We start from the raw sequence: 20,306 nt of genomic DNA on the forward strand, positions 1-20,306 counted from the left end.
CTCACTTATTAGTAGAATGATCAATTAGACTGCCCAATATTATTTGATGTTCAACAATCTCATCAATTGTAATAGCATCTTTTGAAGATATAATAATAATTAATAGACTTATGTGGGTTTGACATATACAATGAAGAATAGAAAATACATTCATTAGATGGTTGGATGAGATTGGTGCTAAAAGATTTGGATGGAAAAGGGGTAGACCTAAAGTAACACAAAAAAAGTTATTAAAAAGGATTTGCGAAGCATTGCTAAATTCTTTTTGCGTCACTTGATAGGAACAAATGAAAAATGAGGATTTATAAAGCAAACACCAAATAGTTGGGATGAGAATAATGATGTTGATGATCATATTATGATAACACAACTTGAACATGACAAATGAGCAGATAAATCCTAGAGTGAAATGATAGGAACACTTTCGGTTATAAAATTGGATGATTTTGCTTGCATTTACTTTGAATCATAAATATATTAATTTCTCTATGAAGACCTCTGTTCATAAGAACTTGGAATATCTTTAATGTTTCTTTTCTTAAAAGGCAAGTTGAATGCATAGACAAATGTTTTTCCGAGTGAATCCTTTCACTGGTAAAAAAACATCTTTAATTTGGCAGAATCTACAACTGAAGAAATCACAATTTCCGGATCAATGCTTTTCATGTAAAAAGTTTGACACATTATCTTCGTCTCTCACAATTAATGCATGTGAGATAATTTTTGCGGCTTGTTTTATGTACCTTTGAGTACAATCAGTCACAAATATATGTTTAAAATTAAAGGTACATTGATGCCACATCTTATTTAACATGGAACATTTTATGCATCTAACTTAAGTCCTACTTGTCCTACTGTTGGACATAAAATAAGTTTCTTCTAATAGTAGGATGTATGCGTTTCTATCTACAAGTAGTGCCCGATTTGTGGTTATGCAGTATTAAATTTGAACTATCCTTTTTCATAACTTTTATATTTGAAATTGGGTAGTATCTATATTTTTTTTGCAGATTTAGGATTCACACGGGTGCGGGATTAATTATCCCTGAAATACAAAATGATGGAAAGGTATTTCTTAAACTTACCTATAATCATCGTTCATTCTTATATGTTGCTCATGATATTAGAACTGTATTTGAATCCCATTGATTCATTCAATTTTTTCTCAAGACACATGTCTAATTTAAGTTCAATAATTTTCTAATTTTTCATTTTTTTTTAAAAAGCACAACGATGACACTATACGAAACTTATCAATTTTTGAACGAACAATAGGGGTATTTTTGGCACAGCTTTCTCTCTACTTTTAGAATGTTTTTTCATCTGTTTGATTGTTATTTTTGATATTGGAGTTAACCCAAACTACAATAGAAAAATCAAATGTTATTATTGAAAGCAAATAGACAATTACAATCAAACACACTCAAAAAAGAAAATTTATAACAAACACAACACAAACACACACTACGTCTCTATTCGGTTGGTGGAGATCAACTCGATGGTGTGGGAGATAGCAGGAGACTGAAATGGGTCGTGGATTGCTGGGACAGTAGGAGGGGTTGTAATTGCGTTGATAATAAAGCAGATGACCTAGAATAGCAATGATAGCAAAGGGAATGACTGAGACTGCGAGGGGCAGTGAAGTGGAGGGTTGAGACTACAAGGGGCAGTGAAAGAGAGGGTTGTGGTGTCACACCTTAACTGACTCTCTTTTAAGGGTCGGCTGAGGTGCAACAAATAATTTGATCAGACTAAATTCTCAGTGACAGTCATCCTGACACGTAGAATTATGACCCAATGAGTGATGAGCTTGTTTAACTAAATCACTACAAACATACATGATACATTGCATTTCATAACTCATAGATATGCATACCAAGAAGTGTTGAAAAATCATAACCTCAAAACATGAAAATTTTATAGAGTTTCTAAATCCAATATAAATAAAATATGTACCAAAATGTATGTAAAAACTCCCAAAATTATAAGTGCAGAAGCTGTACAAATCACACCTGTCTAGTTGTCCCGGTTGTCGTTGCCTTCACTGGAAAGGCAACAACGTAGAGTGAGTAACAACAAACACAGAGAAATAATCAAGGCTAAACTAAGTTTTTATACACTGAAAGAAAATAATGTGTATACTCATATGTAACTGTACAAGTCTACATACACAAGTCATAATAAACTGAAGTCATATAGACATGAAAAGAAAAGCAAGTGGTGTAGAAATCAAGCCTGCTGTATAAATATGTATATGCTATAAGCATGAAATCATAAGCATGTTTGTAAGCTCTTTATCGTGTGTAATTATAACATTGTCTTTTCATAAGTGTCATTTCATAATAATGTCACTTGTAAATGTATAATTCTTAAATATTTCTATGTCCTCTTATCATGGGTCGCTACTCTGCTCCAAAGACTATATAAACTATCGATAAATGTTACCCCTCAACATAACAATTATCAATAACCCTCCTGATACTAACGATTTTCTATGTTTTGTCATCACCTGATCAAAACGATTCTAGAATTTCATCGCCTCCTGAACATCAGGAGTCGGGAATACCACATCCTTATATAGCATATTTGTAAGTACTCATGTAATAATCTACCCATAACATTTCTCGTGACCTTTTTTAAAACATATTACTTGAAGCACACATTCTTAGATATTTCATACATCACATGCATGAGTCATAACAAATGAATATCTATAGACAATTAGTTTCATCAACATGGTCATATGTACCATAACATTATAACATCATATGTATCGTAACAGAAATCAACTAACATTCATATATTCTAAGCATTCATTTTTCTACAATATGCAATAAGTCTAAATATAATAGTGTTGAATACATAATCACATAAACTTACAAAAAGTTAATTTTCTTAAATTAGCATAAGATTATTTCATCCAACTTGATGAAACAACCCTACGAGAAGTTTGTCCTCGCTTGCCTCGAACTCGCCTTCTCGTGTGAATAACCTATGGTTCGTAGGGAACATAGGGTTTCATATAATTTGACTCAATATGCATTAACTCAATGCATAACTTTATACCCAAAACATATGTCAAACGGGCTACTTTGCATAAATCCAAAACTTCACCGAATCAGCCTAATCTTTTTCCTGTCACCTCTAACCTCACTTTCCTTTTGCTGATTTTGTGCTAAAACTCTTACAAAAGCTGGTAAACCACTTTTGACGCAACTTTGGTGCCTCCAACGACTACCAAAAACGAAAAAGTTGTAAGAATCGATTTCAATGTCAAAATAAAAGTGTGAGGAAGGAAATGAATGTTTTGAATGATGTAAAAGAGCGATTTGTATCTTTGGATTCACTTTTGGAGCTTAAACCATTGACTGCGGCTTCCCTGTTTGCTACTCAACCCGCTTGCTACAGTGCAGGGTCGCGGTTCTTTGTGGGAGTTCGTGGGATGCTCTAGACGGCGAGCCCGGACATTAAGTACGAGAGTGAGGAGAGAGGAGAAGGGGATTCAACAGAGGGGAAGGAGTTCAAAACATAAAAGATCTATCCGACCAAAAGCAGGGAATAAAATGGCGCGAGAGTTGGTTGGCTACAGTAGTTGCTGGATTATGAAAAATAATTAAGATTTCAATTAAGTTAATTATACTTATAACTTGAAAATTTGATCTCTCAATCTGCTTTTAATTTATATGTTGTACTTTATATCTAATTGATCAGCTTCTTGCTTAGAATTTTATAACATTATTTCTATTGAATTTCGGGGGTGCGAAATTTGAGTTAGAATTTCTCAAATCCTTTATCTGATTTATGGAATTTGGTTGTTGCATGTGGACTACGTTACATTAAAGGTAGGGTTGTCTGGGGACTGTGACACGAGCGGGATGGCTGGAATGACTGAAAGAGGTGTTTGGGTGTCGGGGCTGCAGAGAAAAGACAACAAGGCTGTTCTCCTGGGCGGTTGCAACAAGTACGGAGGGCTATACAACTGCTGAAACAGTGAGACGAGGAAGGGAATAGTGGCGACAGCGAAGGTGGAGGGCTGGGACTGCGAGGGAAGCGAAGAGGAGGGTGGGTAATGCAACGACGGAGTCTGGGAAGGTTCCAGAGGACTTGGGGAAGGATAAATAACCCTTAAAGAATGAGTTATAAGTGGAGCACCGCTCTATCCCTTAGAATGAGATCATCATCTAGTATGAGTTATAGCCGGAGTACCTTTTCACATTCGGATACAACCTTGAAAGGGAAATTCCTGGACACCAACAACTGTCCTGACATAAAACACAAAGAAAAATGAGTTAAAACACAAAAATTACATATTTGGACTTAGGGTAAATAGGTGTGGACCCCACTTCAAATAGGAGGAAAACCCACTTAAAGCAAGTGTCAATTGGCCTTCTTGAACCGCTGCAAGACAAAAAATTCAGTGGCACTATAGGAGGGATCTCAGATAGCTCCTTGTGGGATCGACACCATGCGATATTACAACAATGTTCACAGATTATAGTTTTTTTGGGAGTCGGGGGGGTGTGGATTCGCGGAATAGTGCCTCGTGGGAAGCTCACACATTAGTTTCTCGGGAATGGCGGAGCTTTGACCTCATATGTTGAAGTTTTTGTCTTGTCATAGTTGTTAGGTTGGTCTCGTTGAAGGTATAAAAAAAGAAATTATTTTCTGGCAAGCTAGCTTTATAGGCGCTGACATTCAAAAGCACATTTTGATAGAATAAATATCTATTTTCTTTTAGCACAACCTGGGTTGTAGCTATATAGCGTATATATTCTCACGAGCTAAATCCCGAGCAAATAACCCTATAATATGCTTCTTCCACTTCTCGTACTCTGCCAGATGTGTTTGATGAGCAAGTATGTCAGGATGGGTCAACTCTAAAACATCTCTGGCTGGCTGGACCACATTGATGTGTAACCACTAGAGGATACTCTTCTTGTCGAGGACTTGTTCTCATTATAGAATGTTCTTTCACACAAAGATCTTTAGGTGATTTCCAACGATGTGGTTCATTTATCCTGTTTGATTCTCTATCGCGGGGTACACTGCTGAATTAATTTTAATACCCAAATGACTTCTTATTATCTTCCAAAAGTAACTCAAAATCTTCTCATCTCTGACAAGTCGGATTTCCCCCAGTAGGGGCAACTTAGGAAGTATACTAAAAATTTGAAAAGCCTGAAATTCTCTTATTTAGGGTTGCTTCAAGTTCCACAGACATAGGACCTTCTTAGATCACCAATTTCAATTATGCTGGAGTCTCTCACATGGGCTCAACTTGATTTACATGCTTTTTCTCCCTCATCAGTTGGAACCTAGTACTCCTTTGTGTTATCACATTCTTCAATGTTTATTATGTCATTGCACGTTTTCTCATACTTACTCCCCTATAGAACAACTACTATTAATTCAGCGAGAGTCACTCTAATGGGGTCAGCTATAATCGCTGGTGTCTCTGCCTCGTCGGTTGGAAGTTGAGAATCTTTTCTAGAATTTTCATCTCCTAGATCACTGCTTATTTCTTCAACTTCTTCCTGATTTGTGAGAGAGATCATTCTCCTAGTTGTGCAATTTGATTTTATATGCCTAAATGCGTGACACTTGAAGCATTTCTTAGTTGAGATGAGTTTGGGATTGTGAATTGGTTCCACTTGTTCTCCACTCTGAACTAGTGTCTCTTTGGGCAGGGTCAACTTGGAGGTTCCGCTGGGTGCGTTGTTGCTTGATCTTGGAGTTGAATTCTGCTTGTAAGATGTGGTGGTCATCCGATAATGTTGTCTCTCTACTTTTGAAGCTAGTTTCTGCACATTCTATCTGTAATGAACTGGTAAGTATTGACGTTGCATCTCTCACTTTATGTTGAATCACGTAGTGATATTGTCTTTTCCCTCACACTAGTGTATATGCTTCAAATTTTCCAATCAAAATAACACTTTTTTATTTTCCCATCTTATTTTGATGGCACCTAATTTCATCATTCTGTCTGGTGGGACGTCCTGGTACTCGAAGAAAAGTTCCATGGTCTGGAGCCACTCCATGAACTCGTCCGGATTTAAGTGGTCGTCATAATGTGAGAAATCCACCTTCTCTTTAAAATTCTGGTTTCTCAAATATTTTAGGTCAAGTCTTCAGGCAAAAGATTCTTTATCCTCAGCATCCACATGGTGAAAGAGATTCACTCTATTCCTTTGATCTAGCAAGTCACCGTTATAGCTGCGACCCTTCCGAATTACCTTCTCTCGAAGGCAACAAATCTCTGTTGCAATTGAAGAATTTCCCGCCACACCTCCTCCATAGAAGGTTCTTGGACATCCCATTGCGGATTTCTCATAAACGACATCTTGGCATTTTCTTCTGCTTTGGTCTTTTTCGGTGGTGTGATTAGGGTTTTCGGGTGCAGCTGGTGGTGTTATAGGGTGTGAGCGGAAAAGAATAGGGTTAGACTAGCTCTAATAACAAATGATACCGAAGTTAATCACAAATTACAATAAGAAAAACAAACTTTTTTTTACCGAAAACAAATAGACAGTTACAAGGAAATACACTCAAAAATGAAATTTAGAGTAAAACATGACACCAACGCACAATAGGGCTCGATCCGGGGCAGTTATAGGACACGTTACAACCAGAGCAACTTCTCGCCTTTGGATACAACTTTGAATGGAGAAATCTTGGACGCCAGCACTGCCCTGACATAAAACACAAAGAAAATTGACCTAAAACATGAAAGCAACATATTTATAGAAAGGTAAGTAGAAATGGGCCCACTTCAAATAGGAGGGAAATCCACGTAAATGAGTTTTCATATGTTTTTTAGAAATTTGTATGTTGAGAAGCTATTTTTATGAATTAGTTCCATTAAAATGCAGTAGATATAAGAAAGTTGTCCAACTTTTTCATAAAAGAAATTTTTTATAATATAACAACAGTTTTTAAAAAAGTCCTTTTTTTTCCGCAAATGCTTTATAATAATCTTTTAAAAAAGCTGCATTTTCCCGAAATGGACCCTAGGTTTAAATGTTTGATTCACTGTGAGCAAAGGCAAAACACTAACATCTTTACTTTGTCTTAATTGTGTTGCTTTGGTTGCTTTTGGCCCTAAATAAATGCAGCACACGCATTTCGCTTTACCTAAAATGTGACACAGCCCTGCCTCTTTTCACGATTTGTCCTTTTTTAAGCTTTTATTTCTGTTGCCAATACTTCATTCATGGTTATACAGGCCTCATTTGCCTTCACTGTGTCAATGTCAAAAATCATTTGATGCTGTAGGTGAGCGGCCACAATTTATAATAAGTTGCCACTTGGTAAAAAATATTATTTGCAAAACTTAAAAATATGACATTAACAAGAAATTTAACACCATACTAAGTAATTATGTATTTCATACTTTGAAAACAATTATTTAGGAGCTAGTATATAAGAACTAGCACTACCATTGCTGAATCTCAAGTTCTGGATGTGAAAGTAGAGGATTGAGTTTAGGTAGTCAACGACCAGCGTAAAATTTGTTGAAAAATCATGTCATGAATCCTTTAAATCATTGTGTAAATGCTAGGGTATCCTCTGAAAGCGGCTTGCTGTATGACTTGAATATAGTGAAAAGTCTACAAGGACCGCTATACTGGTGCCCGAGTGTAGTGTCAAATAAGCAAGGGTTACCACAATATGAATGGATGCAGATAAAGAAATTAGTCCATGAAACTGGCATTTGGATAAAATCTTTGAATATAGGTATTCTCAAAGGTAAATTATTGGAATTAGTTGATATTATGGTTCATAGGAAGATAAATATTTTATGTATTCATGAAACTAAATGAGTTGGAGAAAAGACTAAGAATATTAATAGCTTAAATTTTAAATTTTAGTATTTAGGTAGAAGTCACACTAGAATGGTGTAGATGTAATTATAGATAAGAGTTTGGAATATAAATTTGTAAAAATTAATAGAATCGAGATATAATTATAGCCTTAAAGATTATTGTTGATACTAAGATTTTTAATATTATAAGTGTTTATGCTCCTCAATTAAGATTATATATATGTTTAAAAAAAATTCTGGAATGTTTTGGAAGAATTAATATAAATGACATATCTTGAAGAAAGAGTTTTTATTGGAGGAAATTTAAATGAATATATTGGTAGAGTAGTGGAATGTTTTAGAAATATTCATGGTGGCTACACTTTTGGAGTGATTAATGAAGAATGTAGAACTATATTAGATTATGCTGTAGCGTATGTTTTTGTTATTGCTAATACTTTATTTAAGAAAAGAGATGATCATATTATTACTTATAAGAATATTTTTAATAAAACACAAATCGATTATTTTCTTATGAAAAAAAAAGATCGTTAAGAGTGTAAAGATTATAAGGTCATTCCAAGTGAAAGTTTAAGTACTCAACATCGATTATTTATTCTAGACTTTAAGATGATGAATTGTAAGATAAAAATATAATAAAAATTATCATAGAATTAGATGAGGCACCTAGAAGACGTAATTAAAATTATTTTTATGAGTCAATTTCAAGATTAAAAGATTTGAGATATTCATAAAGAAACAAATTCTTCGTGGATAAAATAGCAAACACTATTAAATAAGTTGCAAAAGATGTACTTGGAGAGTCAAGAGGAAAATTTTTATAAATAAAAATATTTGGTGATGAAATAATAATGTGCATGAAAAGTAAAATATAAGAAGTTGTGTTATAGAAGTTGGTTTAAATTAATGTAAGATCGCTCGTAGGGATTCTAAGAGAACAAAGTGTGATGCTAAAAATTCTGCTTTTAGTGATCTTTATAATAGATTGGATGCTAAAGAGAGTGAAAATTATATGTATAAATTAACTAAACAAAGAGAAAAAAAATAAAAATTTAATTCAAGTTAAGTGTATTGAAGATGAAAATTAAAAAAATGCTTTTCTTAGAGGAAGATATTCAACATAAATGGGTGCATTATTTTGATAAACTTCTCAATTATTTTAGAAATATGATCGACCTTAGTGATCTTAATATCGTTAATAATAATAAAATGTTTTATTTTTACCGTCACATTAGTAAAAAAAATAGTTGAGGCTTTAAAAAAAATCAATGCTTAAAAATTAGTAGGACCTGAAGATATCTCAATTGAAGTGTAGAAATATTTAGGTGATTTGAGAGTTTCTTGGCTTACTAAATTCTTTAATTTTATTTTCAAAACAAAAAATGTGTCAGAAGAGTGGAGGAAGAGTATTTTGGTCCCCATTTTAAAGAATAAAGGGGATGGACAAGAATGTGCAAATGACAAGAATGTGCAAATTAGCAAATTATAGAAGAATTAAATTGATGTGTCATACTTTAAAATTATGGGCGAGGGAACATAGGTTAAGGCGTGATACAAAGATTTTTCATAATCAGTTTAGATTAATGTCGAGTGCGATTCTACCATGGAAGCTATACATTTATTTAGTAGTTTGATAAAGAAGCACATAGAGAATAAGGTTTTTATTGATTTAGAAAAAGCTTAAAATAAGGTTCCATGGGGAGTTCTCGAGAAGAAATGTGTTGATACGACTTATATTTTTGTTATTAAAGATATGTATACTACAGTTGTTATTTGTGTTCGAATAGAAGGAGGATTGACCAAGTATTTTTCTATTTCAGTTGGATTACATCAGGGATTGGCTTTAAGCCCATATATTTTTGCTTTATGGATGCTCTGACTGAATACATACAGGAAGATGTACGTTGGCGTATGCTTTTCATTGATCATATCTTTCTTATAGATAAGACTGGAGAAAGAGTTCAGGAAAAACTTGAATTATGGAGGTCGACATTGGAGTCTAGATGCCTTTGTTTGAGTAGATCTAAAACTGAATACATGGAATGTAATTTTATTAGTAGTAGACTGAGTTGTTGATATCTCAGGTCTATCGTTCAAAGTGATGGTGATATAGATGGAGATGTTATTAGTAGAATCCTAGTTAGTTGGTTGAAGTGGAGAAATGCGTCGGACCTATTGTGTGATAGATAAGTACCGCTTAGACTGAAAGGAAAATTTTATAAGATGTTGGTGAGACCTGCTATGCTCTATGACGCAAAATGTCGGCCTTTGAAAGAGAGGCATAAAACAAAGTTAAGTGTTGTTGAGATGAGAATGCTTAGGTGGATGATTGTCTTGATACTTAGAGACAAAATAAGAATTGGATACATCTGTGATAGGGCTGGTGTAAATCCAGTGAAGAACAAGATTCGAGAGAGTCATCTTAGATGGTATGGTACATTAAATGTCGACCATCTAATGATCTTGTTAGGAGAGTAGATGTTTTAGATTTGACTTATGTTAATAAAGGCAGAGGTTGACGTCAAATGCTTTAGGCATATTGTATAAAAAATGATTTTAATCTATTAGAATTAAATGAATATTTGACACTCAATAGGATGCAATGGAGAAAAAGGATTTATGTAGCCAACCCTAATTAGTGGGATAAAAGCTTGTTGTTGTTGTTGAACTATATATGAACTAGAATTGAGAATCAGTTTGAACTAGATTGATGCATAAATTTCAATCCCAGGAAATTTTTTGTAATAAGGAAGAGGTATGAAAATTCCTTACATGTGCATAAAACAATTGTATATATTAGTAATACCATTTAACCATAGTATTCCATGACAACTTAACACAGACAATCATATAGTACATATATCAAATTTAGAATCCATGTCAACTTAACACAGGCAATCACATAGTACATATATCAAATTTAGAAAGTCAGCCAGAAAGCGTTCACCAAAGTATTTTAAAAGTATGAAGATTTGAAGAAGATGTAGAAGAGTGATGATCGATCATTGATTCCATGTAATGAAAAATGAAGATAAGAATAGAAAGTACAATATGTATGTCAAAGTTTTGAGAAAAATAAGCTGAATACTTAATAGGCTCGATGTCTTTTCCCTTTGCTTTCATTCCATTAAATAATAATCTTACAATCTATTTTAGGTACAAAATAAAGTGCAAAATCTATTTTAGATAATTTAATAATATATATTCATAATCTAAATATTCAGCTAAAAGAGAAATAAATCATAATAAAGACATTAGAAATAATTTAAATAAGGAGGCTCTTAATTATAAAAAACTCCAAATTTAGCTACCTAATTTCCGGCTTTCCCGATTGACATACCCCTTAAATTGATGCTGACTGATTAAGAAACATCAATTTGCCAATAAGAAACTGATAACATTGTCAGGACAAAAAATCCTGAAGCAGTGAGTGCCGAAGCCTGAGAGAGCCGAAGCCCGAGAGTGCCGATGTTCTAGAGTGCCGAAACCCGAGAGTGCCGAAGTCCAAGAGTGCCGAAACCTAAGATCTATAGTTTGCCGAAACCTAAGATCTATAGTTTGCCGAAACCGAAGCCATCGATCTAAGAAGGTGTGCCGAAGCCTAAGCTTAAGCGGACGAAACGAAGCGTAAGAAGCAATTGAAGATGCCACAGAAGCAGTGATGGCTGGCAAAGGAGATCTAAAAAAATAATGAGACGATGAGCAGACGAGCGAGAATCAAGACAAAGAAATAACTCCTCCCTTCCCGTCCTACAAGAAGGCCGGCGGGAAGAGATTCTTGACAGTACTCCAACAATTATCGGTGGTTAGGGCAAAAATTTGGCTCTGATACCATGTGAAAGTTTTGAGAAAAATAGGCTCGATGCCTTTTCTCTTTGCTTTCATTCCATTAAATAATAATCTTACAATCTATTTTAAGTACAAAATAAAGTGCATAATTTAAGTTAGGTAACTTAATAATATATATTCATAATCTAAATATTCAACTAAAAGAGAAATAAATCATAATAAAAACATTGGAAATAATTTAAATAAGGAAGCTCCTAATTATAAAGAACTCCAAATTTAGCTGATTGATTTCCGTCCTTCCTGATTGACAATGTATAGTAGCAAATTAAACAAGAAATAGAAAGTTTAAAATAAACACATCGATTCCAACATTGTGATGTACTCTGTAAATTGTAATTGATTAGTATAATCACATGACACGGGTAACCAATTAAGGAACGTCAAGGGCATATTCAACACAAGATTAAGGAGATTGCAATGCTTAGAAGAACAATTATTTAGGATGCTAGTATATAAGAACTTGAATCAATAATCAGTTTGATGCAGACTTGATAGATAAATATTAATCTTTTGAAGTTTTTAGATATAAAGATAAGAGGCATCACAATTATTTGCAGATGCATAAAATAAATTTTAATATGATTACCATTAAGCAGTTATATTCCATGATTGAATAACATTAGCAACCATGTAATACAAATTACAATTTAAGAAAGCAGGCAAGAAAAATGTGATTCCATGCAATGATAAATAAAGATCGGAATAGAATTATAGATTGCACCATCTGTTAGAAAGAAACTAAAATAAGATGACGAGTTTAAAACAAATGCTTTCATGATTTTTTCAACTTTGTGATATGTTTAATGAACTATAATGGAATATCATAATCACATAATCCAGATAGCTAATTAATGAAATGGGCAAGAAAACTGTGCATGCAAATATTTAAATAATACCAGAAAAGAAGGTACAAAAGAATAAGTAAAATGGTGATTACACACACACAAAAAAAATGATTTGGACCGTTTATATGAAAAGCATGAAACAAGAAAGAAGAGATTTAAATCAAATCTATTCTTGATCTTTTCAATTATTGTCATGTTTGCTATAAGTCAAATGTATACCAATATATAAACAAACTATTTTTTAAACCTGATAAAAAAATGTTACAGGAAAATCAACCTGAGTTTCAGAATGTTTATGTTGACGATGCAAGAAATAACTTCATTCAAATTAATTTTTTTTAGAGATGCATACTTGCAATGCACCCGAAACATTGATATTTATAAATCAAGCACCCAGGTGAGCATTTATGCATGCCAGGATCAAACCATTGAGAATTTGATAAATATGGGTTGAGGTTTTATCATGAATTTTGATATTTGGGTGAGAATTTGAAAAATGGATGAAAGAAGATGCTTCATTTGTAAATAACAATGTTTCCTGTGCTCCGTATGTAATTGCAACACCCCCACCCCCCTCCCTCACCCCCTTTTTATGCACATGCTATAGTTTTGCCAGTTCTTGTACAGGTTAGAGTAGATATGGGTCAACCTATATTATTTGCTTCGGATGTTCCTACAAAACTTGCAGCAAACCATAATGGAGCAGTTGTCAGGTCTGAAATTCTTGTGGATGGCATAGGATGGAATGTGACATGCGTCAGCATGGGGAATCCTCATTGTGTTACTTTCAGCACAAAACATGGTGAGGTAATATTTTTGTAAGACATTATTACTATTTTTTGGGGAAATTTACATACGTAGCACACAATTCTTATGTATTTACTTATGTCACACCTAAATTTTCATATTTACATACATATCATTTTGGTGCTTTAAACCTACGCATGAAAAGATGCATTTCACTCTTAAAAAGTGGTAAGTACTATTTTTGATGTGCTATTAAAGGTTTGAGTGTGTAAATATGAAAGTTTAGGTGTGAGATGTAAATTGCTAAGTTGTGTGCTATGTATGTAAATGCCCCCACTTTTATTTAATTGATAGCCGTCTTACTTTTATGCATTCTGGTTCAAATTGCTCTAATCGGTATATAATGCTTCGGCATTTTTCTCCTATAAATGATGAATCTAGTTATTTTCAGTGTTGCCAATGCAAATAGCACAACCCATAGAGGAAGGGTTATTCTACTTTGAAGCTCAATTACAAGCAGAGCATATCCAACTACACATAGCATTTCTAAACATTAAACTTGAGACAAAATTGCATTGTACTATAATATTCCACAATTTTCATAGCATAATCAAATCATCAAAATATGTGTGAGATACAAAAAACTAATATTAGTAGTGAAAAGCGTTTCTAACTTCTCTGTACAGATAACGGATAGTCAAAATAGTGAAATTTTAAAGAGTTTGATCTGTACCTTCAAAAATATACTAGTAATTGAAACAAATGTTAATTTTGAAATACATGCGTGCTTAACCTATTTTATGGAAAATTTGTTAAAGTTAAATATCATAAATAAATGCTATTAGTACAACTGTAATGTGGATAATGAGCAGAGAGGAGAGACTCATTTTTTAAATTAGAGGAAATTCATCCTCATATTCCTCACTGCATAGTTTTCATTTGTTGCATTAAGATGCTCTGCAGAATCTCATGCCAAATAAAAAGAGATTAAATAAATGGAATTAAGGCTCTGGCAAATATATTATTTTGATAACTATATTTTGTTTTTTCTCTAGCAAGCATGTAAAGAGTCAATCAGTATTCATTAGGCTGGACTTACTAACAATTTACGGTTTTTATGAGGTTGACAAATTGCCATGCTGAATAATAGTTCTCAGTTCTCTTCTTCAAGTTTTGATTTTGAAGTTAGGATTGAGTGCCGGGAACAAACCGATGAATTCTTGTGTGCACATCTATATTGAGTCCCATAAGTTGAAGTGGTGCTAAAAGTGACAATAATTGGAGATTGGTTGAGTATTTTTTTCACATATTTGCGTAGCATTTATTAAATCATAAAAGAGCTTCTAATAGGAAGCATAAAAATAAGAGAGTTATAATTACAATAGTCTACAGGTTGATGCGTAGGCAGAATAATAATTATAATAATCCGTAGGTTTATGAGTAGGGAGTTATAAATTTACGAATCAATGAGGTGGTGACGAACGAGAAAGACAGAAGGCAAAAGTCTCTGTGAGTGCGTCTCAACCCGTGAAAGTTATACACGTTTCACTCTTCCACTCATACGAATTAAGGGATGTCATCCATTTCAAGTTTACCTGATCATTTTAGAAAGATTATCCCTCATGTGAGAATGTCATTAAGTTGTTCAACTGTGGATATGGCATAATACTGATTAGACCATAATTAAGTTTATCCTTTTTAAAGTTTTTATTTAATATGTTTTATACGATAGAAGATAAGAGAAAATGAAGAGTGCCATAATGAAGGCCGCAGGATTTTAGTAATGCAGCAATGAAGCTTGTAGTAATGGGAATATAGAGAAGAGAAAATGCTTTGGGCACTCTATTACCATGTTAAGAATTGGAGAGAAATCGTTAGAGTATTTCATTTTAGCGCATGTGTAATTTTTATGCAATAGAGCTTTCAATAGAAAATATACGAAGTCAAGAAACTGTATTTAGAAGAGTTTACGGATTGATGAATAGGAAGAATAATAATTATAAAATAAATACAATCATCCATGGATTGTTGAATTGGTAACAAGGATCTTAAAGATTAATGCAGTGGCAGCGAAAAAAGGAAGGAAACGTGGAAGTTTTTTGTGAGTGTTCATCCCAGTTAGTAGTAATTGTCTAGATGCTTCATGAAAAGAACAAATACTTTTTAGTATTACCAACTCATGATCATATTTTATGGGTAATTATAAAACCGAAAATCTAAGTACGACACACGATAAAAGTTTAGTGCCCTTCTTTCCTTCTTGTAGGCTAAGCTAATTCTAACATAAGAAAGAATGTAAACGAAGCTAATTTCTCTTGGCGGATAGCAACATTAAAAGTATTTATTGTAATCACTTTTATCATTTATATATTTTGAAGGCTCTTTACTATTTTTCTTTTTTCTAATCTTAACAGTATCTAGAAGAAGAAGAAGAACGACAAGCCTTTATCCCACTAAGTGGTGTGGGCTCCATTAATCCTTTTTCTCCATCGTCTTATTTAGTGTCATATTTTCATTTAATTATAATAAACTAAGATCATTTTTTTATACAACATGCCCCGATCTAAATCTTAGCACTATCTATTGGAATAAATCTCTCTTTCTTATTTGTTGAGGATACGCCAAGCTTTAGGTAATGATTTCCACTCTGGTCAAAAAGCTTGATATGAGCAACGAAGTGGCCATCTGTTTAGGCAATTCAGCTCTAACCACTCAAAATTCACTAGTCAGAAAGTGTGGAAATATGGAGCACAAATGCTATAGGGTTGCTTTTGGACTATAAGCAAGTTCAATAATTATAATTTTTTTCTTTAATAAGGTGATTAAGATATTAGGTGAAGGGACCTAAAAGTTTTGACAGTGTCTAAGAGTTGTATTAGCTTTTATACATGGTTCAAGTGATGCACTAGTGTTGAGTTGGCGTGAACAAAGTGAGGCTATTTATTAATCAAGATTCTTAATTTTGGAGTAAAGAACACAAATTCTACTAGTAAGAGATCTAGTGAAAAATACAAGGAGTACTAGGATTCTGCCTTAAATCCCTCCTCTTTAGCTCTCTAACTCCATTGTTTCTCTTTTTCTACCCCTTGATTTTTGAAGGCTAAGCACAATCTCTTTAAAATTATAATTAAGAGGCTCAGACTAAAGTGTATAACCAATACTCCTGAAACATTTATCTATACTGATAGTGGATGGCAATTACAATAGATAGTAGTTTAATGCTGGAATTTATGATTCAAATTGAGGAAGTTATGAGGAGGTGACCTTGAAGTCACTAAACTCTTAAGCATTTATGATGCTGGATTTAATCCGAAAGCAAGTAAATACAATTATTGTTACTGGAAATTAGAAATAAACACAACAAGGGTTCATAAAATTGGAAATAAAATGACACGAATACAAACGAGACTTTATTGTGAGGGTGAAGGCGATGGATTTTGGTTGGAGCACTGGTGTGGGGATGGTTTGGAGAGCTATGAAAGTAATTAAATGAAGGGTAGATAGGAGGCGGTAGCAGGACAGGTGCTGGCATGTTGTGGCGACAACAGGGAAGATGCTTAAGGGTAGTCTGTGGCGGGGAAGGCGCAAGAAGGTAGGGGGCAGCAACAGAGAAGAGTAGGCAGGTAGGGCGACAATAGTAATGGTGCTGGGGCGGGCTGAGCGACAACATAAATGTGCAGCGGGAGCCGAGCAACAAGAGGAAGGTGCATGGGGGAGCCAAGCGACAATAGGAAGGTGTAGGGGGAGCCAAGCGACAATAGGAAGGTGCTGGGGACCTGTGCGACAACAAGGAAGATGTTGGATGACGCAAGATTGACGAGATAACCCCCACCTCGGAGCAGGATAAAACCAAAGCACCACTCGTCCTCAGATACAATGTTAACAAAGGAAGGGATGCCCGACGACAGGAGCTTTGAAATCAGGAAACACAAAGTTGAACCCGAAAACACTCAAACAACCTATAAATAGAGCTTAAGGAAATAGAGAAGTGGGCCCTTGAAAACACATGAGTGGTCCAGTAGGAGGTTCGATCAAAGTCTTTGCTGAAATAGTTGGACAGTTTGGCAGGTTGAGCTCCGCGTCAGTCTCCCTTGGTTGGGGAGCTTCCACTTCATCCATCGAAGCTTCTGGGTCTTCGTAGTATGGTGTCAAGTCCGTTACATTGACTGTAGTCGAAAGGTTATAGTCCTCTTGCAGGTCGATCTTGTAAACATTATATCTTTTAAAGTTTTCTGAAAGAACCATCTGTTCTGGGCTTGAGTTTGTTGAATGCTCCTGCTGGTAATCTCTCTTCATTCAGCTGGATCCACACTATATCTCCCTCCTTAAAGCTAACCTTTTTTCTTGTTTTGTTTGTCTGTACTTTGTATTTGTGATTCTACTTAGTGATCTCTTTTTCGACTTCCTCGTGGAGTTTCTGAATCTGGTGCACTTGTTCCTGAGCATCCTCACTAATCTCTGATGTCGGTAGGAGCGGTACCAATTTGAGCTGGGTGAGCGGGTCTCACTCTTACACGATCTTAAATGAGTTCGGTTTGTAGTCTGAAAAGCTTCTGGGTCTTCGTAGTATGGTGTCAAGTCCATTACATTGACTGTAGTCGAAAGGTTATAGTCCTCTTGCAGGTCGATCTTGTAAGCATTATATCTTTTAAAGTTTTCTGAAAGAACCATCTGTTATGGGCTTGAGTTTGTTGAATGCTCCTGCTGGTAATCTCTCTTCATTCAGCTGGATCCACACTATATCTCCCTCCTTAAAGCTAACCTTTTTTCTTGTTTTGTTTGTCTGTATTTTGTATTTGTGATTCTATTTAGTGATCTCTTTTCCGACTGCCTCATGTAGTTTCTGAATCTCGTGCACTTGTTCGTGAGCATCCTCACTAATCTCTGATGTCGGTAGGAGCGGTACCAATTTGAGCTGGGTGAGCGGGTTTCACTCTTACACGATCTTAAATTAGTTCGACTTGTAGTCTGACTCATGGATCTGTTGTACGTGAACTCAGCTTGAGCAAGAATCAAATCCCACTGCCTGATACTTTTCCTCACAAATCATCTGAGCAGATTTCCAAGGCTCTTGTTTATTACCTCCGTCTAACTATCAGCCTTGGGATGCATTGTCGAACTGAATTGAAGCTTAATGCCTAGTTTTTCCCACAGAGTCCTCCAGAAGTGCCTCAAAAGCTCGACATCCCTATTGAAAGTGATGGTCTTGAGTATCCCGTGCAGTCTCACAATCTCCTTGAAATACAAGTCAGCGACATGCGATGCATCTAGTGTTTGGTGGCAGGGTACGAAATGCGTCATCTTTGAGAATTTATCTATGATAACAATGTCTGAATACTTGTTCCATTGTCCTTGGAAGTCCCACCACAAAGTAATGCTAATGTCTACTCATGGGTCCTCGAGTACTGGTAATGAGGTGTATAATCATGCTTTCTACTCATTGTTTTTTGCCATATGACAAATCATGCATTGTATGACATGTTGCTCCACATCTTCCACTAGTCGGGGCCAAGAGAAGTGTTATCTTGCGAGTGCAAGTCTTGTCCGTTCCAAAATGTCCTGCAAATCCTCTACTGTGACTTTCCTTAACGATTGAATCGCGCAACAAGCATCTAGGAATGCACAATTTACTCTGGAAGGATGGTTAGCCATCAACTCTGTAGTAGTGCCCGACAGGCTTCTCCTAACACTGCTATAAGATTTTTCGGAAATCCTTTTTTGCCTCGTATAGCTCTTTTACTACCTCAAATCCCATGACTTGCGCCTGCATCACAGTGATCAACAAGTGATGATGTCTGCTACACGGTTTTGACTCCCCGCCTTGCGCTTAAGCATGAATTGGAACAACACCAAAAACTCCACCCACGTTGTGTGTCAACTCTTCAGTTTACTCTGGTTGTTCAAGAATTTCAAGGCATCGTGGTCTGTGAACAACTTGAGCTCACTTGTCAACAGGTAATCACTCCAGTGCTCGAGAGCTCTCACAATAGTATAAAACTACTTGCGGTATGTCAAGTATTTTTTCTTGGAATCATTCAACTTCTCACTGAAAAAAGACGATTTAGTACCTCCCTGGCTCAACACTGCTCCTATTCCCACGACCGATGCATCGCACTCTACCTCGAACAACCGTTTGAAGTTTGGTAGTGCCAAGGCTAGTGCTGGATTGCCTTCTCCTTGTGTGCATTGAAACTATTCTGAGTTGCCTCTGTCTATTGAAATTTGTCTCCCTTCAAAAGATCCGCCAGAGGGGTGGCAATCTAATGAAGCTCCCGATGAATTGCCTGTAAAACGATGCTAGTCCCAGGACCGACCTCAGCTCGGTGAACGACTGCGATGTAGTCCTATTGATAATGGCCTCAATTTTTTTCGGATCAATCTGAATGTATGAACTAGAGAAGTTATAACCCAAAAAACATACATGGTCTGTCATGAGTTGATACTTCTTTGGATAGGCATATAGTTTCTCTGCGCGTAATACCTTGAACACTACCATCAGGTGCTGCAAGTGTTCTTCGTCAGATCTGTTGTACATTGAATTTCATCGAAGTAGACCACCAAAAATTTTCCAATGTGATCCTGAAATACCATATTCATTAACCTTATAAAAGCGTTGGGCCGAAAGACATAACGATCCACTTGTATAAACATCTCGTGTCTTGAAAGCAGTTTTCCACTAGTCTCCCGGTCTCATCTGAATCTGGTAATACCCACTGCGTCAGTCGATCTTGGAAAAGATGGTGGCTCCGTTTAGCTAGTCCAAGAAATCGTCCAGGTGAGGTATGTGAAATAAGTACTTGATGGTAATCTTGTTGATGTCCTTGTATTGCACATCTTCCACGAACCATTCTTTTTGGTTATCATTCGGGAGAGAATAGCGCACATATTGATACTCTCTCCGACCAACCCTCTCGTAATTAGGGGTGTAAACGAGCCGAACACGAGCGAGCCCAGACTCAACTCGTGTTCGGCTCGTTTATATTTCGAGCTCAAAAAATGTGTTCGTGTTCGGCTCCGTTTCTTTGCGGGGCGAACACCACGCG

General features: G+C 35.4%; 1 protein-coding gene across 1 annotated transcript in view; it reads left to right on the top strand.

The window, feature by feature from the left end:
- LOC110024184 (diaminopimelate epimerase, chloroplastic) overlaps window positions 1-20,306 on the top strand; it is a 61,115-nt gene that overhangs the window by 14,759 nt on the left and 26,050 nt on the right. Inside the window, exons 4-5 of the mRNA XM_020723996.1 lie at window positions 1,011-1,068; window positions 13,144-13,323. Coding sequence (XP_020579655.1) covers window positions 1,011-1,068; window positions 13,144-13,323 — 238 coding nt within the window. The remainder of the gene's footprint in view (window positions 1-1,010; window positions 1,069-13,143; window positions 13,324-20,306) is intronic.

The sequence above is a fragment of the Phalaenopsis equestris genome, unplaced genomic scaffold, assembly GCF_001263595.1.
Source record: "Phalaenopsis equestris unplaced genomic scaffold, ASM126359v1 Scaffold000250, whole genome shotgun sequence".
NCBI classification, from domain to species: domain Eukaryota; kingdom Viridiplantae; phylum Streptophyta; class Magnoliopsida; order Asparagales; family Orchidaceae; genus Phalaenopsis; species Phalaenopsis equestris.